Source organism: Pristiophorus japonicus, chromosome 20, assembly GCF_044704955.1.
Source record: "Pristiophorus japonicus isolate sPriJap1 chromosome 20, sPriJap1.hap1, whole genome shotgun sequence".
Taxonomy (NCBI): Eukaryota; Metazoa; Chordata; class Chondrichthyes; family Pristiophoridae; genus Pristiophorus; species Pristiophorus japonicus.
The window spans coordinates 27,868,154-27,896,000 of NC_091996.1; the positions used below are offsets into that span (position 1 = coordinate 27,868,154).

Here is a 27,847-nt window from a genome sequence, read left to right on the forward strand (position 1 = left end):
TACTGAACATTAATGAGTCTATATACCACCAGATTATAGTCAGGAAATCATCTTGCATATTGTTACATGCTTAAATAGAAAACAGAGAGTCGGGATAAATGGTTCATTCTCTGGTTGACAACCAGTAACGAGTGGGGTGCCGCAGGGATCAGTGCTGGGACCCCAACTATTTACAATTTATATTAACGACTTGGAAGAAGGGACCGAGTGTAACGTAGCCAAGTTTGCTGACGATACAAAGATGGGAGGAAAAGCAATGTGTGAGGAGGACATAAAAAAAGCTGCAAACGAACATAGACAGACTAAATGAGTGGGCAAAAATTTGGCAGATGGAGTATAATGTTGGAAAGTGTGAGGTCATGCACTTCGGCAGAAAAAAAATCAAAGAGCAAGTTATTATTTAAATGGAGAAAGATTGCAAAGTGCGGCAGTACAGCGAGACCTGGAGGTACTTGTGCATGAAACACAAGGATCGTGTCCAGGTACAGCAAGTGATCAGGAAGGCCAATGGAATCTTGGCCTTTATTGCAAAGGGATGGAGTATAAAAGCAGGGAAGTGTTGTTACAGCTGTACAGGGTATTGGTGAGGCCATTCCTGGAATACAACGTGCAGTTTTGGTTTCCATATTTACGAAAGGATATACTTGCTTTGGAGGCAGTTCAGAGAAGGTTCACTCGATTGATTCTGGAGATGAGGGGGTTGACATGAGGAAAGGTTGAGTAGGTTGGGCCTCTACTCTTTGGAATTCAGAAGAATGAGGTGTGATCTTATCGAAACGTATAAGATTATGAGGGGGCTTGACAAGGTGGATGCAGAGAGGATGTTTCCACTGGTGGGGGAGATTAGAACTAGAGGGCACGATCTTAGAATAAGGGGCCGCCCATATAGAACTGAAATGAGGAGAAATTTCTTCTGAGGGTTATGAAGCTGTGGAATTCACAGCCTCAGAGAGCTGTGAAAGCTGGAACATTAAATAAATTTAAGACAGAAGTAGAGAGTTTCTTAAACGATAAGGGAATAAGGGGTTATGGGGAGCAGACGGGGAAGTGGAGCTGAGTCCATGATCAGATCAGCTATGATCTTATTGAATGGTGGAGCAGGCTCGAGGAGCCGTATGGCCTACTCCTGTTCCTATTTCTTAGGTTCTTATGTAAATAAAGTGAGATACAATTCAACTGCAAAATTGCTAGCCTAAAAATGAAGACTGTACAAAACACATGTGCTTACCAAGTTTAAAAGTTGGTTGTGGGTCATGTAGACCACAGTTCTGCTAAGTCCTTCCAGCAAGTTCATCGAGGACATGGGCGGGGTTTCCACTGTACGACCTCCAATAATAACATCCAAGAAAGCTGCGACACAACTCTGCAAAAGTTCAATAGACAGAATATATTGCATTCTTGTAGGTCAAAAGACGTCTATTTGAAATCAAATCACATTCTCCACTCAAGTAGTCCCCACTGCTTATAGGGGGCGCGTTTGCACGAACGTCAATTGCCCGTTACAGGAGATGGTGTGCATAACATGATAGCAATAATAGTCGAGTGGCTACTAAGCAGAATTTGAAGTGTACCGGCTTTAAAGACTGCCACAGAGAGGACAGGGTTGGTTTGTAGTTTGTTGCGTTTTAAGCTTTCTGTTGCGTGCCTTCTGAAGTATTTGTTACGATTGAAGGTTCAGTTTAAAAGAGTCTTTGGTGGGGTTCAGCCCTGTTAACTGTTTGAGAAAGGAGACTGTTACTCTGTTTCAGACTAGATTAGTACGACGCATTACTCCGCTTAAATGAGGGATTTGTGACAAGTGACTCAACAAGTGAAGTTATTGGATAGCTTGCAGATCTGGGCCCTTTCAGCTGATTGACGGCAAGCACAAATTCACTGGATCAGCAAAAGAGTTCTCTCTGTGCTTTGATCAGTCCTGAATAGGGGAAATCTCCTCCTTAGCAATGCAGGTTTTTGTGCGGGAGTCTCATATTAAAATATTAAAATGAAGTCTGCCTCGATAAGGCTCTTTTCAGTGCACCTCAGTGTGGTGTTATTTACTTATCTTTGCTCTTGTGTTCGGTGCACCTTAATGAGGTGCAAACTAGTGAGTAAGCACAGTTGTTTCTGCCCAAAATAAACGGAGCACTTGAGGCACTATAACTGACAACTTTGAAATTGTGAATGATAAAGGATAATAGTTATCATTTTTTGGCCGTTACAAGGGAGTTCCCATTTTAAACATGGATGTTTTAAGTGATGGGGACTGTACTTATTTTGTGGCAGGGAAGGTTTACCCCAGTTACGTTTGTGTATAGTTTTTCAATGCAGCTCATTTGGTATATCGACAACATGCTGGATACGGTCTCCCATGTAATCTATTCCCAGGACTCTACCGATGCTGCTCCGGGAAGTTGGTTCTCTCCAATTTCACTTGCTTCCTTCTGCACAGAATGGACGATTTTGCACTTTAGCTGGGTGGCTGCCAGCCAATGTGTCATGAATTATGGGCAATTTTGTGTTGCAATCGAATAGCCATTATGAGCTAGATGTACATTGAGCAAACTAATTTCACATCGGACCTGGACAGCCAACAAACAGAAAAGACTTTCATCCCATCAGTCTTGGCTGGATTGGAACCCAGGCCAGAGGTGAAATGCCAATGACTAAACTACAGCATTCTAATGCACAGCGTTATCTTACAAATGGATACGTGAAAAACATTCACGTTCAGGCAAAATGTTTCCGCAACAGATTTTTCAGGGTAACAATAGTTAAGGGATTGTTGGCATATGGCTCCAACAGTTGCCAAAATATCTTCACCACCTGCCAACCAGGAGTCGTCTCTCTTGCCAAAATGAATAACCCCCATCATATATTTACCTGGATAGCGAGCATTAGAAAGTCTCTTTAATCAAGAGCAGCATAATAGCCATACTCTCCAATTTTGTCTCCACCCAAAATCGACAAGTATATTTTTCAGGTGGGCAGATTATCGCCAAGGATAGGAACTGGAAATGATTCTTTTCCGTCCTCGCTCAAGGACACACATTTTTAGCAACTGCTCTCATGACCATCAACTAACTCAGTTAACAGGGCTCAATTATTCAAAACCCCATTTTGTAAAATCAGTATTTGCAAGAACTCCTTTCTTTCAATTATCAGACTGATGCTAAATGTCGTAGAATGTATGTCGTACTTTATATATAATGCTCAAAATACACACACACAGCAATCATTTTAGGTAAATAAATCTACAGCAGATCTTGTTCCCAAACATACCACCGAGCTCAACATCCCTGATGAGCATACTGAAGGAAGTCAGAGTACAATGTCTTCACAATACAGGTTATACTCCCTTATTATTTTTGCAACTTTTAACTATTGTATCTCAGGAGAATACCAACTGACGTACTTTGTCAAATTTGCTGAGGCTGTTCTTCAGTCGCGGATCCGCATCCTCGCTGCCAGTCATTGCCAACTGCTGCAAGAGTTGGCCAACCTACAAATAAATTGCCAAACATTAGAACATGTGTACCCTTCAAATGCAGAAAACCGTATTTAAGTAACTATATAACATCTATATTCAATGCATTTACAATTTCATAACTAAGAATCGCATAGAAATTACATGGAATATAGCAGTTCAGCCCAGCTCGTCTTTGCTGGTGTTTATTTGCCACATTAACAATCGTCCTAATCCCATGTGCCCACCCTGCTCCCTTATCTCTATCTGTCTTTCCTTCAACAATCTGTCTAACATAACCTATCCTTAAATGTTGATATCATCTGCTTCAATTACCAACTCTGGTAGTTTATCCCACAGGCTCACCACCCTTTTTAGAAACCACTTTCTCCTGCTCTGCATCCTCAATTTCTGACATATATGCCGTCTTATTCTGGACCTTTTAATCACTGGAAAGGGTCTGTTCTTACCAATCGCATTCCCTTCATAATTTTAAACACACCTTTAAAAAGCCCAAATTATTACATCTATGTTTGTATTAGGCAACATCGCGGAGAATCTGCACCTTGACTTCTCCAGTGCCTTAACAATCTCGACATTGGGGAGACCAAACGCAGATTGGGTGACTGCTTTGCTCAACTCCTCTGTTCAGTCCCCAAGCGTGATCTTGAACGTTCCGGTTGCCTGTCATTTTAATTCTCCAACCCACTTAGTCCTCGGCCTCCGACACTGTTCTAATGAAGCTTAAGGAACAGCATCTCATCTTTTGACAAGGCACTTTACAACCGTCCAAACTCAACGTTGAGTTCAACAATTTCAGATCATAAACAGTGTTCCCATTTTTACGGATAGCCAGTGCCAGTAATGATTCTGCCGTTGCCATTTACAGTTCCTCTAGACCCATCTTTTAGTTCTTTACTTTTCCCATTACCAACCCCCTTTGCCTTACCCATCATCATTTTTATCATTTAAATCTCTCCTGCCATATAAAATTCTGACGGGATTGGACAGGTTAGATGCAGGAAGAATGTTCCTGATGTTGGGGATGTCCAGAACCAGGGGTCACAGTCTAAGGATATGGGGTAAGCCATTTAGGACCGAGATGAGGAGAAACTTCTTCACTCAGAATTGTTAACCTGTGGAATTCTCTACCGCAGAAAGTTGTTGAGTCCAGTTCATTAGATATATTCAAAAGGGAGTTAGATGTGGCCCTTACGGCTAAAGGGATCAGGGGGTATGGGGAGAAAGCAGGAAAGGGGTACTGAAGTTGAATGATCAGCCATGATCATATTGAATGGTGGTGCAGGCTCGAAGGACCGAATGGCCTACTCCTGCACCTATTTTCTATGTTTCTATCCGATCACAGACCTTCCTTTTTGTTCTTTCCTCCCCTCCCCCTTTCCATGCCTCTGTACTTGCTTAAAAACTGTTAACATTAACTTTTTCCAGTTCTGACTAAAGGTCAATGATTTGAAATGCTAACTCTTTCTCCACAGATGCTGCCTGACCCGAGTATTTCCAGCATTTTCTGTTTTTATTTCAGATTTCTAGCATCCGCAGTAGTTTGCTTTTGCCTCAACATCCTTCCTGTAGTACAAAGAATTGCACACTGTACTCCAACTGCAGTCTTAAATGTACATGAATGGAGAAAAATGCTGGGTTCTTTGTGAATACAGGAAATGGTGATGATTTCTCTCCTTTATCCATTTGTACTTCTTTGCAGTTTGGCTTTTTAACATCCTATTCACCAGCATTAAATTCTACTTTGAGGCCCATCAATTGTCATGTTAGATTCAATCCACTGGATGGTATTGTACAGCAACAGAGGATTAATTATAGTTCTTGGCTGCCCCAGTGATTGGAATTGTACAACATATTTAAGGGAAGTTTGATTCGTTCTATGATGGCACAATGCAACAGTACTTCAACACACTGTGCCATGGCATGCGGGTGTGGCAAGAACCCAGCGTGATATTTTCTCAAGTCATTCTCACCAACCTCAAACTTATCAGAAGTGGCACTGGCAGAAGCTTAGACGAGCTGATATTTCAAATAATAGTGTCGATATTTGATGTCTCCAAGATAAGAGGAGACTAATTGATGTCCTGTTTCTGATTGCTCCATTTTTGATCAGGGCGAAGGAGCAGTGAGAGATCAGCGCCCAAGAGCATTGTGATCAGGGGCCCAGGAGAGGCGAAGGCCCAGGGGCAGCACGAGCCAGCCGACACTGCGATGTGCGCGTGCACTCAGTCCGTGCAGCAGAGCTGGTCTCCAGTCATCTTGGTTAATCCTTGCCACTGGATCAAGATCTAGCTCTGTCAAGCCCGTGTGGTGGCTGATGTTCACGTTAAAGAATCCATGCACAGGCATCTTCCACCCTTCAACATGTAGTTCGGGATCTGGAATGTCAGGCCCCTCACTGAAACAACCGTGAACTCATCCCTTTTTGGTGTGGAAGCAGGTCATCCTCAATATGAGGGACTGCCTAATACTATACTACTACTAGACGAGCTGGAAAATGGGGCAAAGAACAAAGAAACAAAAAGAAGAATGATGTAAATTATAGCATCACCAATAAAAAGAATGAGCTACATCATGAGCATGCTAAAACTTATTAGTCAGTCAAGATCCAAATGCTTTTGCTACATAACCTAGACACGCATCATTTAAAATAACGCCTGGGCCTCACCTTGCTGCCCATCAGGTAACTAAATGTTTTTTTACTATCTCAGCCTGAATCCCATCTACCACTGTTTTTCACTACGTAAAAGTTAAAGAAAAAAAACTCTGCAGCATCCTTAATCATCTATAATCAAAACTAATGCCTTCTGATGTCAACACATCTCTAGAATTGCTGCAAAACACATTGATGGGTCGGTCACATTTTTAGATCATGTCCATCTGAACAACAAAATGACAACAATTCAATTATAGATTTTGTCTTTATGTCCAAACAGCATTTATGAGAAACTGAACACTTGTTTGAACTATGAATGTTGGCAAATCAGTCACTGGTTGGACTGTCGTGGGAGCAAGTTGAGTTGAGGAGCCAGGAATTACATGATAAACGTACTGACTTATTTTCCAATGGCCTATTAGTGCCAATACTCAATTGTATTTAAATTTAAGTGTTGTCACTTAAGAGTATATTGAAACTAAGCACACAAAATCAGAGACCCTACACTGGGTGAAGGGCTCGTTGATTAGTTTGCTGTATGTCAGGCTTCAGTTATTTACGCATGTTTGTGCAGTCATTTTCGCACACTGATAATGGTGCTGCATTTTGGGGCAGCATTCTGAATTATACTTGGCAGAAAAATAAAGCCATTGTTCAATCACATACTTGGAGATGCTTTAAATACAAGCTTAATACTTGCAAAAGCTTTAGAAGAAAACTGATCTTTCGTCATAATTGAATACTCAAAACTACAGCTTCAGTGAGGTCCAAATCAAGAATTTGGAAACATAGAAACATAGAAAATAGGTGCAGGAGTAGGCCATTCGGTCCTTCGAGCCTGTATCACCATTCAATATCATGGCTGATTATGCAACTTCAGTACCCCATTCCTGCTTTCTCTCCATATCCCTTGATCCCTTTAGCCGTGAGGGTCACATCTAACTCCCTTTTGAATATATCTAACGAAGTGGCCTCAACAACTTTGTGGTAGAGTATTCCACATGCCCACAACTCTGAGTGAAGAAGTTTCTCCTCATCTCGGTCCTAAATGGCTTACCCCTTATTCTTAGACTGTGACCCCTGGTTCTGGACTTCCCCAACATCGGGAACATTCTTCCTGCATCTAACCTGTCCAATCTTGACAGAATTTTATATGCTTCTATGCGATCCCCTCTCATTCTTCTAAATTCCAGTGAATATACGCCGAGTCAATCCAGTCTTTCATATGTCAGTCCTGCCATCCCAGGAATCAGTCTGGTGAACCTTCGCTGCACTCCCTCAATAGCAAGAATGTCCTTCCTCAGATTAGGAGACAAAACTGTACACAATATTCAAGGTGTGGCCTTACCAAGGCCCTGTACAACTACACTAAGACCCCTCTGCTCCTATACTCAAATCCTCTCGCTATGAAGGCCAACATGCCATTTGCCTTCTTCACCACCTGCTGTACCTGTATGCCAACCTTCAATGACTGATGCACCATGACACCCAGGTCTCGTTGCACCTCCCTCTTTATTATCTGAATGGTGACAGATTGGTAATCAGCCCTCCTGTTTTTACCACCAAAGTGGATAACCTCACATTTATCCACATTATACCACATCTGCCATGTTTTTGCCCGCTCACCTAACCTGTCCAAGTCACCCTGCAGCCTCTTAGCATCCTCCTCACAGCTCACACTGCCACCCAGCTTACTGTCATCTGCAAACTTGGAGATATTACACTCAATTCCTTCGTCTAAATCATTAATGTATATTGTAAATAGCTGGGGTCCCAGCACTGAACCTTGCGGTACCCCACTAGTCACTGCCTGCCATTCTGAAAAGGATCTGTTTATTCCTACTCTTTGCTTCCTGTCTGCCAACCAGTTCTCTATCCACGTCAGTACATTACCCCCAATACCATGTGCTTTAATTTTGCACACTAATCTCTTATGTGGCACCTTGTCACAAGCCTTTTGAAAGTCTAAACACACCACATCCACTGGCTCCTCCTTGTCCACTCTACTAGTTACATCCTCAAAAAATTCTAGAAAATTTGTCAAGCATGATTTCCCTTTCATAAATCCATGCTGACTTGGACCGATCCTGTCACTGCTTTCCAAATGCGCCGCTATTACATCTTGAATAAATTGATTCCAACATTTTCCCCACCACCTATGTCAGGCTGACCGGTCGATAATTCAGTTTTCTTGCTCCCTCCTTTTTTAAAAAGTGGTGTTACATTAACTACCCTCCAGTCCATAGGAACTGATCCAGAATCTATAGAATGTTGGAAAATGACCGCCAATGCATCTACTATTTCTAGGGCCACTTCCTTAAATACTCTGGGATGCAGACCATCAGGCCCTGGGGATTTATCAGCCTTCAATCCCATCAATTTCCCTAACACAATTTGCTGACTAATAAGGATTTCCTTTAGTTCCTCCTTTTCGCTAGACCCTCGGTCCCCTAGTATTTCCGTAAGGTTATTTCTGACAAAGTGAATGCTGACTCAGTTACTTTAAATGGAACACAATTCTAAATCCAAATGTAATCAAAAGGAACTAAATCTAAATTCTATAAAAGTAGTAGACTTCATCTTTTTGTGGCTTCTTCCTTTTTACTGTAAGATCTGTTGCAAGATAACTTTCACTATTGTGAATAAATTGGACTTGTCTGTTGTGTCGGTTACAATTCGGGTGCACTCTCTCCAGATCCTTCAACTCCTGCTCAGTGCACAGCACTCCGTGATCAGCAAGTTGCTCTTCTCCATGAAGTATCTCAAGTGTAGCATAGCCGGGGTGAACAATAAATCGATTTTTATAGTCAATACATAATTGAAATAAAATAGGGCGCTGCCATTGAGACAAAAATGGAGCCTGTGGCTTTTTCTTTTATTTGCGATTTATTTTATTTATGGTGTTTGAGACTAAAACAGGTTCTCTTCTTTTAAAAAGATGGAAGCTGTGCAATCATTTGCATGAATTTGTCCGAGAATCAAACGGCCTCAAGTCTGCTGCTATGCGACAAAAGAATGTGCTAATATTTTCATTACAAAATTATGAACACTTCTGGGGAACTCACTGCATAATAATCAATCTATTGAATTTGGCATCGGTGACGTGGGTGCTGACCTGTTTTTCGCTCCGTGCAGGACTCGTACCCATTGCGTTTCTGCAATATTTAAAATTAAATTTTAGACTGGCACCTGCAGGCTCAGTGCTTTTTTTCCTTCCAATTTCCCACATTTTCCTCAGGTGGGCCTCTCGTGTCTTAGTTGTCTACACATTCTTTTATTTTTTTTAAACAATAAATGTCATTGTTTCATTGAGATGATCATTTTAAGCTATTTTGCAAGTTATTCAAACCATTAACTTCCTCTGTGTAATTGGGATCCCTCTTTACGCCTTCCCCTTATTTTCTACTAAATGATCATTTATTTTTCAGTTCTAAAAAGGTCTACCTAAATTGTTAATTTGTCTTTCCTCTACAAGGGATGACTGACCACCATTTTCTGCTTTGATTTCAGATTCCTAGGATTTGTAGTCTTTCTTTTAAATGAAGACACTGTTTCTTTCCGAGTCAGTTAGCTTTGAAAACTTCCCATTTAACTTCAAAGATGCTGATGATTGGCTGTTCTTGTTTATCTACTTTCTATATGCCTGTACAGGGAGCAAAGAATGGGCCACTGTTTAAGCTAAAGATTTTAGCTTTCCTTTCTGTTACATGCTTGATCTTAAGGGACAGCGCAACATGATATTTTGTGACGGCTTGTTGCCTGGGACCATCAAATGTCAGCACCTTTAGCCTTTAGAAATCTGGAAAAGAATACCAAACAATCCAGACAGACCTGATTCATTGACGGAATATTTAAGGTTCGAATATCCACTTTATGTAACTTACTCTGGAGACGGAAGATTTCATCCCAAAATTTCGAACAAGCCCAACACAAGGAACAAAAAAAAAATGAAAAAGGTTTAGTTGAGCAAATCAAATTGCCACAGTGGTACAAGTCCTGGGGTTTTATATAATGCTGGATTAAGAAACCATGTGCGGAACCACCTATGGTTTCCCCCAAACCAATCAAGCTCGGCTAAAATTCTATGGTGTGTGGAGGTTGCAGAATGAAGAAAGCAGAGAGTGCTTTGAGCAAAAGATTTAGAGTAAGCCAGAAGCAGCACTGGCAGAAAGTTAAGCGAGCTGAGCAAGGGGCACGCTTTTGATTCACGACAGGATGTTATTTTCTGCTTTATCATTACTTGAACCAAACATCGACGTAACCTGAATAAATCCACTCATCCATGGGAACATCACATATACCCATCATACAGAAGGATAGATTGACAGAAATATCAGGATTGCATTGTTAAATGAAATCAAGCCAATCTCCAACACAAGGGTGTAATTTAGTTAATTTGTCGAAACAGCCAGGTACTTGCATCTATCCCCGATAGACAGATAGGTAATTATTTAGATTTCTATACAGTAATGTAATTACAAGTATAGCAATCATTAGTGTAACTGTTGTGAAACACATTGAATGGAATGCACCTTCATGTAATCTAAAAACGTCTATCTGATCCGATGACATACACATTTTACACCAATGCAGCCAGTACACCAGATTGAAAGCACCAATCTGAACTCAATCAGAATAAAAACTTGCCATTGTAGAGCAGACGGCTTCAATTTTTTTATTTTGTATATCTGTTAGACAGAAAATGGTTAAACCAATTATGCAGAAATTTTGGATTGTGATGTATAGCGCTGCACTCAATATTAAACCTGTAATAACCACTTAATATCCCGGCTGATTTATTTTCTACATTTCCTTCACCAGTAGCAAATTGTCCATTGCAGTGCTCAATGAGCATAAACGGGATTTTTTAAATCTACAAAATGGCAAAGGAATTGAGACCAGAACTCAGTCCACAGCCCAACCTCCTGGCCAAAAGCCCACAACTAGATTGGGATAAACTTACATTAAGGATTTCCCATCTAAATATTTATGCAAGCAATTATGTTAAATATTGACATAAATACGCAAGCAAAAATTGTGACAAAAAGTAAGCACACAGAAAATAACCAAATTTTTCTGGAATGAAATATTTTTGCCTCAAGAAAATGTTGCATCAGACTAGCAACCAATCCAATACACGTACCTGTTCACAGCACTGGGGGAAAAGGAGAAAAATATAAAATCGATGGAGTCCAGGTGAACGTATGTGCTGTCCCCTTATGGCTTGGTAACATTTAATGTAACACCATATTTTAAATCCCATTGGTGATAAATTCGCTGGCAAAAATCCAGTCAATACACCATAGGCCAACACCCCTTGGAATTTGCAAAAAGCTGAATCTTTCCAACAAGACCTCAGGTGATGATTGATCCAGAATGCACTTTCCTGATGCTGCACTGGTAATACCAGTGTCTAGTTTTAGATCATCAGTGAGGCTGGAATTCCCAATGTTATCACTAAGAATGTGGAAGATAAATATTCAACAGCAATTAATGAAATCTTGGAAATTAATTTAAAAAGCAGAAAGTAAACTTACCTGCATCAAGTTAAATCTGGCCACTTCATTAATTGGAGCATCAGAAATGATTCCGTATTGTTCTGGATTCACAATTGCTGGGCAAATAAAGTAGGCAAGCAACAGATCCGTGCACATGGCCTTCACCTCCCCAATATCCAGCCCCTCCACGCAAGACAAGGTTTTATACATTTGTGATACAATCCAACGCAGGCTATGTGGAAAGCAGTAAGTATTCTGTTTGAGATATCCAATAAATTTGTTCACCAAAGCAACTAGCTTTGCTTCATTGCTCTCGACCATCTCCTGCACCTTTCGTCTAAACTGCTCTGTGCCCTTCTCCCCAAACAATTTCTCCTGTTGCACCGGTGTAAATCTTTCAATCAGCTTATTTGGGTCTGTTTCCAAGTGATCTTCATCTTCAACAAGCAGCAGCATAATTGGTTCATGTAAAGTTGCTGTCAAAAAGAGCTTTGCAGAGTACAGCCCCTCTGAAAAAAGTTTGAACAAAATGCTGAAAGTGCACGCTCCTTTTCGGAGCAGCCGCCGAGGGTTATCGCTCTCTTTCAGTTCAAACTCAATCAGGTAACGCAACACTTGCAGAAGATAGCTCTCATCTTCCTGCATAATGCAGTTACCATAAAGGGCAGTAAATACTGTAAGGATGACACTGTGGGTGCTCTCATGATTAAGCTTTTCCCCAGCAACCAAACATGAGGCAACGAGTCTGGGGTTTTCTCTGAACCGGTTTAAAAATTCACCATACAATGTCTCTTGGAATCCCAGCTGCTTGTATCCATCCACAAATTGTGTATCCTCCAAGATCTTGGCATGTTTGCAACATTCTGCCGGAGATGCTTCAACACTGAAACACAAAGAGGCAAACATTTTTTTCCTGAATGTAGGTAATATCAGTGCCAACAAAATTATTTGAAGATGTTTGATGCATCACCAACTGGGTCACAAGTATCAAAATCACAAGTGGGTGTGTGTGTGGTGGGAGAGCGAGAGAGCGAGAAAGACAAAGAAATCGACCATAGACCACTGTGTGGAATTCCAGGTGTGAAACATTTCATAACATGACAGTATATGGTACGTCATGGCGGTGGACCAGATGCACCTTTGACAGCATATCCATTTTACAGCCCTTCCCTCCACTGAGGGTTTTTAAAATAAGTCAATTGTCGGAACCAAGCTGACCACAAGTCACCATCCATGCTGTCTCCTCTATCAGCTTCTGTCTGCCTATCGTCATTCTTCCACTTGGGTATTTCAGTACATATTTCTATAATTTCAGTTTTGGCCTTCCAGAATATTTTTCCGCAGTGTCCCATTTTACCACTTTCCATTATTTTCAGCCATACAGTACACATGCCCTGTTCATTGCAATCCCTTAGCTCCATCACACACTCTGCTTATGGTTGTTGGCCGATGCGCCTCAGTAATTCAGTAGCAATCCCGCTGTCTTCTTCAAACACCCTCTACTTCAATGTGTTGATGCTGTCAAGATACCCAGAAAGGATATATGACAACATTATTTGGACATAGGTGAATTCTGTGCTACACATGCAAAGGGCAATATCATGTAAGTTTGAAGATCTAGAATGCAGTGCGAATGCCAATTGTATTCTTGCCCTAATCTTGACACTGTCCCCTTCTTCCTACAATTCTGTGTGGTGCAAATAAATGTAGATTACTGAACTATTGGGAAACGGAAGCTGCATTTAATTCATAGTACAAGGCGGACATGGGAACACACAATCCATGTAATATACTTCTCTATTAGTGCTGCAGTCATTTAACAAAGAAAAACATCTGGTTACCCATAGCTCAACGTGAAAATATTCTAACTGGAAGCATGAGAAATGTTCAAATATTTACTGGCAGCACAAGACTTGGACATGTATCATCGTTCCTTCATCACTGGAACTCTACAACGTTGTGGGAGCACCTTCACCACACAGACTGCAGGGTTTCAGAAAGGGCCCGCCACCATCCTCTCATGGCATCCAAGGATGGGCCTTGCCAGCAATGTACACAATCCCGACAATGAGAAAAAGCAGTAAAGTAAAAATGGATTCTACTTCACCCGAATCCAGAAACAGAATCGAGAGGGGAACAAAAATCCAAATTTTGGCGGAGTTCAGATTTGCAAGAATTGTTAGCATTTAAAAGGTTTATTAATGCCAACATACAAAGGGATAAATGGATGCATTTGGCCCCGTACAAGTTTCCATGGCATCATTTAAAGTTAATGTATTCTTCTTCAATTGGCCTGTGGTTGTGGTCAGAAGAAAATTAGCAGCTAGAAACAGCAATTATTCATTTTATAATTATTTCTGTTAAATAGAGTTGCCAAGCAATCGACTTCCGAGCTGGGAAGAGGTTTAATGGGAACACAGAAATGCTAGATGAAAAAGACCACGCTCTATCGAGTTTGCTGTCTACCATTCTGGTAGTCACATGATATAATGGTAACGGAGTGGTTGACTAATCATAACAATCAATCAATCTCAAATTAGTCTACAATAGATTCAGACATGAGGCGGGGAAAACCTCAAGAGTGGAAAGCTCCAAGAGCCATAGGTCCAAATTCACCTGATCCTCCCAAGCATGATACACTTACCGTAGGTCATGCCTCAATTACTCAGATATTGTATCCAAAAATATTATTCTCTGAACAAAATCTAATTTGCATGTGAATCGATATTATCTGCTTCCATCATCTCCTTAGGGAGCCTTGTGGCCATTTTTTCCACTATTCCTTAGAATAAAAGTTTCCTTCGATGGTTACTGGTGCACATTTAAAAACATTTTAAAATGCAAACATCGGATTGTGGATGGTACAAACACACATGCCTACATGGCCCGATTGCTCATTAGCAAATATCGATACTGCATCAAGTAACTGGCACTGAACATCACTGAAGTCATTTATTAAAGTGAGATTAAGCCTCAAATTTTTATTATGCAGTCTTGTGTTTGTCTATAGTTTTTAAATGCATGACCTCGGCATTAATCTCACCTAGTCAGTATAAGACGGTCCAGGTTAATTCGCTGCTGTTTTGCAATCCATGCTGAGCAGTACAATTTTTCAGCAGTTTTCAGCACATCTGCATTTAGCCGCTGAAGCAATTGCTTCTCAGAGTTCACATAAAGACGTTCTTGCTTGAGATGATGGGCCAGAGTGTGAAGATCAGGCTTCACCATCTTCAAATGGACAGTAGACCTACTAAAGAAGCAAAAGAAAAATTAGGTCCCAGCTGGATGGGTAAAAACAGAGCAGTTATGACTTGCAGTAAACATTTTACAACTCCACAATATGCATTGGGATCATGCTCCCGACTACTCCCAAATTATTTTTATAACCCAAGAGCATGATTTTTTTTTTTGCGATTTGGAATTATCCCATTGAGCCTCCCCATAAAACAGAATTTCCAAGGCCCAGAGCATGGGGTAGATTTGCTCTCGGGCTTACACCAATGTCACTCCATAACTATGGGTTCACAAATGCACAAGAACAACCCAGGCCGACTGCCTTGACATTTCCCCCTCTCTTTTGGAAAGCACCAGTGTATGGCAACAAACATAAGATTGGGAACTTACTATAGAAACCATCATAGACATAAAGCCACATTCTACAACTCTGGAGCATAACTTTTTAATTTAAGATCACTTACAGCAATAACATTTTCATTTCAAATTATTATGCATGCTGACAGGATAGATATATTAAATTAGTTATACAATAGTCAATCTAATTTGCTTTATAGTCATCAAATACTTGCTATGTAATGCTACAGTGAAAACCATATGCTTGATTCAAATTTTTTAAATCCTCATCTGCTTACTGATAAAATTTAATAAATCATGGTGGAGAATCAGAATACTGAGCGGATAGTGGAAATTACTTCAACGCATGTTTTTTAAAAATTCTACCTTCACCATTGACTGCCACATGTTTGCCCATTTTATTGATTAAATGTGTAAACTACATTTGTAATGATTTGCTTATTCAGACAAATTTTGTAAAAATATTTTTATACCACAGATTTTTAATGAAGTTATGTTTTGAAATATCTTTAAATTATTCAGGCTAACAAGGATCTTTCATTTCAATTAATTTTTTTTTAAATGCATACAATTGTTTATCAGCACAATATGCTGAATTGCTATTACCTTGTGGCATGTAATGGTAGGATGCTGCATCCAGCACAAAAGTCCCAGGAACTATTTTGAATAAAGTGCACATAACTTGCCCATTAAGGTGAAGCATCATGGAGTCTAACAGAAGACGAAGTACAGTACAATGAACTTTTCAGGATGGAAAGCAAACTAAACTGCCCAGTCACAGCAAAGCACAGGAACACCCTGCACTGTACCTCTTATGTTTGCCGGCACAGGGCCTGCACTGATAAGTGCCAAGAAAAAACTGGCATGCCTCAAACTAATCAGCAATGGCATGACAAATTCAGATCAACTTTCCAATGTTCCTGACAAAATGTTAAGCAACCTCTCCAAATCATCTTGAAAGTTTCCCAATGTAGAAAAATAAATATTAGCTGTACCAGCTGTTTTGAAAGACAAAAATTCATAAGCTGCAGTCCATAGTCATAGAAGTAGGGTGAATAATGTAGGAAGATGCAGCATCTAGACGCAATTCCCATTGTTCTTCAGCTTTCTGCAACTACAGAAGTTTTACAAATTTGATAATATATGTTACAAATTGAAGGTGGAAATAGCCCTGGTTATATTCTTGCAGAATGCAAAAGTACAAGTGTAAATTGTACCCCTCCAAACATTAACTATTTCAGTTTGCACAGTCATAAAGGACTAAACTTGCCATACATTAATTTCTCATACAACCTTGCCCCTGCAATTCTACTTATTATAATGCCTATTCCAATATTGTGTCCTTAACTTAGAACTTTCAATGCATCTACTGATGCCAGGCCCTTGAAGTTCTTACACAACAGCAAAAATCCTACAATCAAATCAGTTATTATTAAACAGTACACATCATAAGCAAACATCATTGTATACATGATAAAACTCAGTAGCAGGAAACAAAATGGATTATACAGCTGAACCTGGTAGAAAGCTGAAAATTCAAGGAATTGAATCTGATTGTTCTGGAAGAATTTGTATACAGTACTGAAAACACGAATCAAGAGGGAAAAATATAATAGACAGTACATCTTACAAGAGAAGCACGGTATAACAAATTGACACTATAGCCCGTATTTTGCAGCCCCCTACGGGTGCGTATGCGCCCGAACGTTCCGGGTTTTCGCGCGCGAAGTGCACAAGCGAAAACCTGGAACTTGATCTGTCAAGAAAGGCAATCCCCTTCTTTCATTCATTGGGCAAGCCCATGTGATCCCAGGAACACATGCAAACCACATGCATCCCTGGGATACGTGGGCCTCTATCCGAACGTACCCGGAGAGGCCCAGGAGCAAGAGGCTCCATGGATCCTGGACTATCAGGTAGGTTCGTAGATGTTTTGCTGGTCAGAGGCATCCGCCCACAGGAAGCCTCAGACAGCAAATTCAGGCCGTTTATTTAAAAAAGTGACTTTGGATTTATGTCAAAAAAGAATTGAATAAATAATTTAGTATTAATAGTCATATGGCTGCTCACCAAAGATGATGCAACAGAATATTATAACTCAGTGGCCAGAGGGATGACATCTTAATGATGAAATTACACTTTTGGATGACAGCCAGCCTTATACGCCTATTGCAAACCAATAGGGATTGTCTTCAAACTAACGCGATAGAATACACAATCTCAAGAACACTCAACAAATATTTACAATAGGTCTGTCAGACTGGCTTTCACTCAAATGTGACAACACACCACAAGGATGAAATCATATCAACTGTGGAACACCACAGTACATCATCTGGAACATTGGTCATTCAACCCCTCCAGTCTGTTCACTTATTCTATCAGATCATGGCCGATCTGTACCTTAAGTCCATCTACCTGCCTCGGTTCTGTAAGCCCCAATACCATTGTCGAACAAAAATCTATCAATTCCAGCTTTGAAATTGACCCCCAGCCTCTACAGCTTTTTTGGGGAAAGAGCTCCAGATTTTCACTAGTGTGTGTGAAGAAGTGCTTCCTGACATCACCCCTGAATGGCCCAGCCCTAATTTTAAGGTTCTGGTCCCTTATTCTGGACTCTCCTACCAGAGGAAATAGTTTCCCTGTATCTACACCAACAAATCATTTTATCATCTGAAACACATTCATTCGATCACCTCTTAATCTTCTATATTCAAGGGAATACAAGTCCAGTCTATGCAACCTGTCTTCATAATTTAACCCTTTTAGGCCTGGTAACATTCCAGTGAATCTGCACTTCACCCCCGTAAAGGCCAATATATCCTTCCCGAGGTGGTGCCCAGAACTGAATGTAATACTCCAAATGGGGTCGAGCCAGAGCTGTGTCCAGCTGCAACACAACTTCCAGCCTTCTTGAGATAAAAGCCCAACATTCCATTCAGGATTTTTCATTATTTTTTTGTAGCTGTCCACTAGATTTAGTGATTTTTGTACTTGGACCCCTAAACCTCGCTGCGCATCCACAATTCCTAGCTTCTTGACATTTAGAAAATACTCTGATTTATCTTTCTCAAATCCAAAATGGATGGCCTCATACTTTCCCATGTTGAACCCCATCCTGCCAATTTTGCCACTCACTTAATCTGTCAGTGTCCCTTTGCAACTTTCTGCTCTATACTATTTACTGTGCCACCTGACTCAGTGTTGTCAGCAAACCTAGATACATGGTTCTCTATTCCTTCATCCAAGTCATTTATAAATATAGTGCAAAACTGCAGCCCCAGTACAGATGCCGAGGGAACACCACGAGTCACATTCTGCCAATCTGAGTACCCGTCCATTATCTTTTCTGTCTCCTAACCAATTCCCGAGCCAAGCTAATAGATTGCCTCCAATTAATGCACACTTCACAACCAGACTGGCCATGTCTATGTATAAACACTGAAACCAATTAAAGCTCCAACAAAGAACTGATTTAAATAAGTTTGGGGCAGGAATGGATTAACTGCAGAGAAAGAAAGTCAAAGATTGAAGAATAGTCATGATTACTTGTATCATTTGGGGCTTCGACCTGCTCCATAAAAAAAAATCCTTTTTACCAACCCTACTCTGCAAAACCATAACTTGAAAGAAAGGTGCAACAGCAACTCAATGAATATGGTACTGCCATTAACAAAAAGTTCAGAAGTTTTACTGTTGCTGGAGTAATTATTCTTTTCACTCTGATAGGTAAATCCTGGTAAAGCTTTAATGATGTAGATTCCAACTTGAACTCACAAGCAAATTGGGGGGGAAAGCAGCTACTTATTCCTGTTTTTCATTTATTGCTCACAAGGTACTTTATAAAGTACTATTTACAACAGCTCATGGGAGCCACCCGACATGATTCACTTGTTCCTTTTTGTTTATATGATTGACAGTGCGTTGGGTGAAGATCTGTCTTGGGATTATTGTGTTCATTTGAACGCTGGACAAGACTTGGCTAGGCTCAAGTTGGACTGGGTTTGGCAGAGCACGACACACAACTCAAATAACTAATGTGGTTCTGATGGAAAGAAAGGATGTGAGGACTTATTGATTTCAATTACATTAGTGAAACCAATGCAATTTTTGGTGGAACAGATGACAAGCAGGATCACAAAGCGTTCACAAGTCGAACAGCATACTCATTATAAATGGAACATTACAGAATATTAATAAACCCCCAACTACAAGTGTACATCAATACCAGAAACATTACTTTACAACCTTACAAATGTTCCATCTTGAACTGGCTGCAAAGGTGGTTCATGCTTTGCCACCAGAAAGATCATTTTTATACACACTTTTCTCAGTACTCATAACATCAAATAATTTTTTTTTTAATTTTAAAAGCAAAATACAAAATTTAGCGACTACATAAACCCCTACTTCCTTTTCCTCCCCCATCAAAAACAAATCTACCATTGTAAGATTTCTCCCACAAAGGAACAAATTACTGTAATTAGAATTCAATTTCATTTCCACTTGTAACTTCCTTCATCCATCCATTCCATAAATACTTCACCCACATAATAAAATGCAGGCTCCAGACATTTTTGTAATTTTGTTTGGTCATGTTGAGGTGTTAGACCAGTTGAAGTTCCCTTATGCCCGAGGCCAATTATCTCAGATGTGTATTGTAGATCAGTAATCACCGAGCACAGGACAAGTATTAAACCACTAGACTTGCTGTCCTTTACTAATTAATTTTTCCAGAGGGGTGGTATTTTTCAGTTGTGTCATTAATACAGATAGAACAGTCTAGCACAATCTGGATCAAGGAAACCACCATCACATAAAATAAACCCTATAAACACAAATCAGCAATTTAGTGCCGTGAATTTTAATACATTTAAAGATAATGAGCATAAAAGGAAACTATTCTACAGTGATTTAAACTGGAAAATCATGTTACAGCAGCAGTGAACATTAAGGGACATAACAAGACTCACTATACTTGCATTCATCCCACTTGGCATCTCTGAAGTCCTTTATTCTTTCAGCAGATCTCAATCATGAATAAAATTTGTATGTATTCCAATAAATCTGACAACGTTTTCTCATTGTCAAGTACAAAAATCCTGCTCAGGCTTGTAAATTGAATTTACAATGGCTAGTCAATACTAAGATCTTGGAATGCACTTCCAAAATGTAAAATAAACTGATTAAGTGTGAAGGGAAAACATGCAAGAAAGGAAACCAAAGAAAAAGTTGGCCTCAAACTTCAAGTTTTGTTTCCAGCTGCTGGAGGCTTAGAGAATCAATTATTACTGGCATTAACTAGTAAATGGTCAAAAGCCAGCTTAAAATAACAATCAGAAAATCTAGGCTAATCATTAAAACATTGTGATATTCAACATCAATAGTGTCCAAACTTTGTCTGATCTGAGAAAAATATAAAAATGTAAGAATTCAGATGTCCTAACATTTAAATTAAAAAAACAAAGCAATTAGCAATTCCTAGAACAAATTTTCTACTTGAACGTAATCGAATTTGTTTTTTTTAAGGCCGTCAACAAAGTTAAGCAGCGAGAACACAATGTCAGCAAATGTGCAGTCTATCTGAACATCACACAACCAACCACTAACATATTATCTTTGTAAATGTACCAACATTATTCTGTATAGTATCAAATTCAAATAAAGCTCAAAGAAAAGCTCTGACATTAGGAAAAACAAGCCAGCCTAACATTATAGAACAAAGGGGCTTCGATCCACTTACTGAGTTCCGAGTACTGCTTATAGGGGTCACATTTAGTTTCCTTGCTTAGTATACTGCAATATGCATAAAATAAGGTAATGACTATCACAGTCACACTCGTGAGCAACTTCTCCAACTTCGGCTCATCAGCATTAACAGTGCCAGAATCTAAGATTTCCTTAGAAGGAAATGTTTTTAAATTATTTAACCACTAAATAGACTGGTGTTGTTTTAGATTTTAATTTTGCATTAGTAATAAACATTAGGACATATCTGCAGCCTTCAAATTTAATACACCAAACAGGGCTTAAAGTTATGATTGTCACATGCAGGAAGTTGCCATCATGACTTCCTTTAAATAAAATGTTCTGATGAAAGGTCATCAACCCAAATCATTAACTCTCTCTCTCTCTCTCTACAGATGCTCCCTGACCCGCTGAGTGTTTCCAGCATTTTCTGTTTTTATTTGAGTAACAAACCATCTGTGGATGCCACTGAAGCAACTATTTGGCAAGTGTTATTGTCAATCAAGGGGAGTGGGGGGAAGACAGTGAGGAAAAAATGGAATTTACCTCTGTCATGTTGGACTACATGAAGAACATGATTGGCCAAATCTACATAATGACAAAGAAAATATTAAAAGACCTGGCTATGAGGAGATGGAATGAATCATTTGGTATTACACCACTGGGGCCGGGCGAAATTCAAGCTCAGCCCAAGAGTTTATGCCCTTGAAATTGCAGGCTCCCCAGGTGCGTATGATGTGCGCACGTGCCCGAAGAGGCCCTGAAAGTTCCGGGTTTAGACACGCAAAGCGCATGCGTCGAAATCCGGCACTTGAACTGTCAAAAAGTGAGAAGGGCCTTTGAAGGCAGAGATTTGGGCTATTTGCCCAACGAATGTCCTTAAAACTCTTATGCATAAGGCCTGCTTTTACCTGCATAAGAGTTTTAAAAGATAGAAAAAATAAAATGTTATCAGTAATTTTTATATTCCAAACCCTGTCCATTAAGGCAAGTTTATTTTTACCCCTATTAAAATAATAAAATAAAAAAATTCAGCAATTAAATTCAATTTCAAAGAATTTTAAATATGTGAAGTGTTTTTCTTATTTATTTTAAATGTTTGTGTTTTTGGGGTTATCCCCATACAAACGGAACTTACCATTACTCTGAATGGGGGTACGCCATTTTCATTGGTTGGTCTAGCCCATATGATCGCAGGCTACACATACGCTCCTGGAATACGTGGACCTCTGCACTGGGCTGCGCATGGAGGCGTCGTAGCACAAGTGTGCGTTCCTCCGGGACCACCAGGTACATTCGTGAATATTTTTGCGGTTGGAGGCATCTGCCCGCGGGAAGCCTCCGACTGCAATTTCAGAGCGGTTGTCTCCCAGGTATAAAACTTGTACCATGAAAACTTGTCAGGCTGATTGCTGGCTTTGAGCCTTACTTTCATCAGTTGTTTTGTTTTCCATGAAGGTATTCCTTTTGATATTTTATCTCAATTCAGCCTTCAAAGCCATGAGGAGGTATAACTGCGGTCCCACATCAAGGTTTCCTGCTTTGCCAGACAGTTGACATCTTGGAGCAAGTGGAAACGCTGTGCATGTCTGATTTCATGTATAAGCTTCTTAGAACATAGGGAATAGGAGCAGGAGTTGGCTATACAGCCCCTCGAGCCTGCTCTGCAAATTCCTCTCGCAGAATTGTGTTCAGAGTTATGAGGAACAGATTTTGTAAATTAAAACACTGCTTTATATTGCAGCTGCTGTTTGCATTTTGCTTTTGCTAATTTCATTTCTTAATAAACTTGATTTGTTCTCTGTAGCCCAAGATATTCGGTCCATCACAACATTATTTGTCCATCAGGTGGAGAGCGCAAGAGCAAGAGTACAACGTATCTGATATTATTTGCAGTTTACTTACCAGCAGTGCAAGAGATTTAATTTTTCACCCCAGGCACACAACACTAACAGGTACAATGTGCAGAAGGTCACTCGCAGTTTATACGGCCCAAATTTCCCCAACCCCTTTTTTCGGCGCGCTCTCCAGAGATGCAGCGACTGTGCGCGCTGGAAATGGCGCAGAAAAACTTACTCACGATTCTGCTGCGTGTCCCGGACCTGGCGCGGCGCTCCTCGTGGAGTGGGGGAGCAGAGCTACAGCCCTGCGCCGAAAACAGTGCCGGCAGCTGCACGCGTGCGCAGTAGAGCGGTCGCGCATACGCAGTAGCTCCATCCCATGATTGTGGTGATGCCTGCAGAACGTGTCCAACCCCATTCCAGCCCAAATGGCCTGCCGCACAGGCAGGCTGCTGAGGGCTGGAAGAAACAGGTTGGTGCGACTGAGTTTTGATCGTGGCGAGGTGGGGAGGGGGAAAGAGAAGAGAGGTTAGTCGTCTTTGACTGCAGTCTAGAGGTTTGGACCGAGGATAACTTGTCGTGTAGCGACGTTGTTTGTCATGCTGGGCTGGCTTTGCATTTGTTTGGTTGGGTAATGGTCTTGTCATGTTAAAGCAGCACATATAGACTGACAGCCATGTGCTTAACCTACATCCCATCCTGTGGATCAATAAATAACCAGCAACAGTTAGGATGTATTACAAATAATGTGTGTGTGAAGCTCTTTGAAGATGTCAGTGGGCAAAAAGGGAAAATGGGCAAAAAGGTAAAAAATTCCCGCCCGAAAAGGGTTGAAAGTCGGTGGGCGGCAGCTGCATTCGCCCTCCCCTATCCCAGGCCGAAGGTAGGATTTACTTCAGCTCTTTATATGTTAATTTTGTTAATTTAATTATTTATTTCAGTTCTTTAGTTTTTATTGAATGGTTATTACTGCTTGTGCTTTGTTTGGTGCTTGAAATGTTGTTTAGGAGCAGGGTTCCTTCTATTTTTTTTATTTTTATTTATTGATTGCTTATTACTTTGGTCTTGGTGCTTTTGGTGCAGGGTTGCTTCTATTTTATTTGTTAATTAATTGCTTATTACTTTTTGTGCTTGGTTTGATGCTTGGTGGTGCTTGAAATGTTGTTACTTACACCGATTCCTTAACTGTCAGTAAGGTCTTTCTGTGCGGACAAAAGTGGACACATACACTGCCCTAAGTTAGTTTAGTACAACTTTTTTCTGGCCAAATTGGCATAAATGGTGTAAGTGACTGGGAACGCCCCCTTTTTGAACAAAAAACCAAACTAACTCACTTACACTGCGCAAATTAAATGGTCATATTTGAAACTAAAAAGATACACAAAAAAAACGGTGCAACTCATGGGGAAATTTGGGCCCTTAGAAAGCAAGGGCTTGCTTTTGATAGCAGCCTTTTGTATTGCGCACAAGAAATATGTCTGACCAGAGTCTGAAAAATAACAATTTGAAACACCCAGTCCAGAGATGTACCAAAGTTTATATAAATAAAAAAAGTAGATCTAGAATTTAACCAGGTTCCTTGTCAGCAACATGTCATCTGCAGTAGAGAGTGAAGGAGCAGAGTACTCTTGCTTCTTCCCCATTAGTATTTTTAACAACATTGAAAATTACTGCACTGAAGAAACAGTAATTATAAGCAAGTAATCTTGTCCAAAATTAGAAACAGAATGATTGTTCTATTTTTATCTCATCAATTCTGCAAATGCAAATGTAAATTGCAATTAGAGACCATAAATCAGGTGACAGTCCACCTCGTGCATATAGCCATTAACAAAATACAGGCACGTGGGGAAAAGTCCTGCACATACAAAAGCAAGTTTTTGATGTCAGTAACAGATGAATTAGCATTCGGAAATTGTTTACAGACACATGGTTGAATACACTGACCTGTCCCTGTCGGCCTGTTTTTGGAACAAAACCCAGAGGATTAATAGAAGTCACGTGCCAAATTCGGTGAAAATCCACAGTATGTTTGAGTTATTGCAGTGTAAGTTTGAGACACACATTAATAGGAAGCATAGATAGTTTCATGTGTACCTATTTTCAAAAGGAACTGATTCTAACCAAGGGAGATTTGAGTTAGTCACATATAGCAGTTGCATCAAAATATCAGAAACCAGGAGGTGGGGAGGGACAGTAGCCATGAACACAAAAAACAACTCGACATCAAGGGGACTAGATGGGGCAGTCGATTAGAATGCTGTCCGATCATTTTGGGGATCTGTCTGAATCCAATCCAAATATTCTTCATTCCTGTCTCGACTGGAAGTGACGCAAATTCAGGCAGCATCCACCTTGATCCGAAGCAGCACAGGCCTACAGGATTAAACTACTAACTGGACACAACTGGCATTGAGATAATGAATCTCTATTACAGGTAATATATGGAAATGTTACACTGGTGCATATTTGGGGTGCCCTTCAGAGGTTGGGGTTTATGCATGTTATTGGAGAAGAGTGGCTGAAACATCACTCTGCATCAAACCACATTAAAAGAAATCATTAGATCACATTACATCTGGCCTGGGAGTACTTGATGTCAACACATACCCAAAATCCTAATGCAATTAATTCCAGACATTAATATCTCACTATTGCAACAGAAACAAAAAAAAAAACACCCACAGAATTAAAGCCAAAATATTAACTTGTCCAGTGTTAATAATTCAAGGATTTGGATTGACTGAGAGTTTTCAATTAAGCTATCCTACCTTGCAGGCTCAGAGATGTTCAGAGAATATCTAGCTTTTGCATCAGTTCCCACAAATCACTAAATAGCAAGCAATTCCATGTCTTCTTTCACCACCAATAAGCTTTCAGGGTGATATGAAACTCATAAGGAGAACAGAATGCTAACAATTTCCTAGTTTTGCTGTGCAAGGGGAACTTGTTCTATAGAAAGTCAGTGTAACTATAGAGCACTATGACACAACAGGAAATGAGTTCGAGATTATGGGACAAAGCTCAAGATCTTAGTCACAAAAGAACTAGTATCCAGTTCAATTGTGTACAATATAGTTTTCACGGAAATCAACCTAGATTTTATGCAGCTCAGTGCAATTACAAATATTGAAAATGCAAGTTGGGCAAGAGAAGAAATCTACTTGCATTTTATCTGTCAGCAGGCAACACTTTATAAGCAATATGGTAGCATTTACATTTCCGCTTTTTATTTGAAACAGAAGAATAAAAGCTGCTATACACTCACTCGGTAAGTGCCACTATGCCCAGCAAGTTCCTCCCTCACCTTTTGCATTCTTCCCCATAGCCAAAAAGAATGTGTGGGGTATCATTACAGCTGACCTTTCACCTGACATCTACAACAATGAACTTTCTGGTCATCAATGAATACGATCAGGAATGGGAATAATGGCTGATATTTCCCCTCACTTATCATGGACACAATGGGCAACTCTTAACACCCCTACAGCTGTCATCAGTTAACGAAACACACAGCAGGGATTAAACTTCCATTTCCATGACCTAAATTCCTTTGCTAAGCAGCATGATGCCACAGAGCAGACCAGCACAAGTTTAACTCCTCCCCCACTGAATTTCCAACTTGAGCCATTATCAAGCACAAGATTGCCAAATTGTGATTGCAGCATTTCACAGCAAGAAGGGAATAATCACACCAGAATGATCTCTGGCACATACTAATAGCCAACTACAGAGGGCACTGGTTCCAGTTGAGGCATGGGTGATTAATTACATACAATGTGAAGCACAGGACCAGGCCAGTTTCTGCTCCACAGGAGCCACCTCCCACCCTACAGCATCTCACCCTATAAGCATATCCTTCTATTCCTTTTCTTCCTCATTATTTTATCTAGCTTCTTCTATGCTATTCGCCTCAACGGCACGTTGTGGTAGCAAGTTGCACATTCTAACCACTCTCTGGGTAAAGAGGTTTCTCCTGAATTTCCTATTAAATTTTTTCTTGACTATCTTATATTTAATGTTAAGGCAGCAGGGAGTAAATGAGGGGGGAAACAATGGCCCTGACATTCCGTATGGACCCAGGAAGACATTGCAAAAAGCCAGTTTTCTGCTCTAGCTTGACAGATCCAACGCATCTCTTGTCCAGCAAATGTCCTTAAAACTCTTGCGCCTGGTAAACGCAGGCGCATAGCCTTCTTTTACAGCGGAAGAGTTTGAAAACAAATAAAAAAACATTAAAAAATAAAATTTAAAAACACATTTTAATGTTAAAAACCCTGCCCACTAAGGTAAGTTTATTTTAAACCATAATTACAAAACATTTTTTTTAAATAAATCGGGGAAAAAAAATGTTTTGTAACACATTAACTTTAATTTAAATTAATGTTAAATGTGATTTTTTTTTGCAATTTTTTATTGTTTTTTTGGGGAGGGGGGGGGGATTCCTCAATCATAATAATGAGAACTAATACTTACGGAGTTCCCATTATGAATGAGAGTACTTTTCTTGGATTGGCTGTCCAGTGCCGTGGGACTGCAGCTTCGCCCAGCGCATCTGCAAGATGTGAACATGCTGCGATGCACAGGGAGAGTACACCAACCGGGATCACTGCAGAGCGCAGCAGGAAAAGGTAGGTGCCGATCTGTTAACTATTTTCTGGCGAGTGCCCAAGGGAAACCCAGCACCGGGATTTCAGGCACAATGAATAAACCCCCACCTCCACAGACCAGGAAGGTCCTAATTTTGAACACTGAACCATGCAGGTCTTCGAGTGGCATTACAAATGGACAACACCCCAAGCTTGGACGGGGAATTGATTATTCAGAATTCTGCACTGGTATATGACGAATGAGGACAAAACCCAGTTGTGATGTCAAATGATCAAATAACCAGACTGTATCCACCTCCTAGGCTCACACATGACCATTTACATGAGGTAATTCATCATCCAAACTATATCCAAACATAAGTTGGTGTTTTCAGGAGAGGAAGTGAAATAAAATTACTCATTTAAAAAAAAATTGATCCCAAAACATTAAAAACAGC

The 27,847-nt window shown here is 40.2% G+C and overlaps 1 protein-coding gene across 12 annotated transcripts in view; it reads right to left on the reverse strand.

Annotated features, from left to right (window-relative positions):
• The window catches only part of gapvd1 (GTPase activating protein and VPS9 domains 1), a 115,555-nt gene that overhangs the window by 68,504 nt on the left and 19,204 nt on the right, over nt 1-27,847 (reverse strand). For 10 of the 12 annotated variants that reach the window (XM_070862653.1, XM_070862657.1, XM_070862656.1 and 7 more), the window contains 4 exons: nt 14,664-14,870; nt 11,660-12,503; nt 3,395-3,481; nt 1,229-1,363 (listed from right to left, as the gene is read on the reverse strand). In XM_070862653.1, coding sequence (XP_070718754.1) covers nt 1,229-1,363; nt 3,395-3,481; nt 11,660-12,503; nt 14,664-14,848 — 1,251 coding nt within the window. In that variant the 5' untranslated portion in view covers nt 14,849-14,870. Of the gene's footprint in view, nt 1-1,228; nt 1,364-3,394; nt 3,482-9,237; nt 9,361-11,659; nt 12,504-14,663; nt 14,871-27,847 lie in introns of those variants that run through there. The other 2 variants (XM_070862649.1, XM_070862655.1) reach the window with 2 other exon arrangements.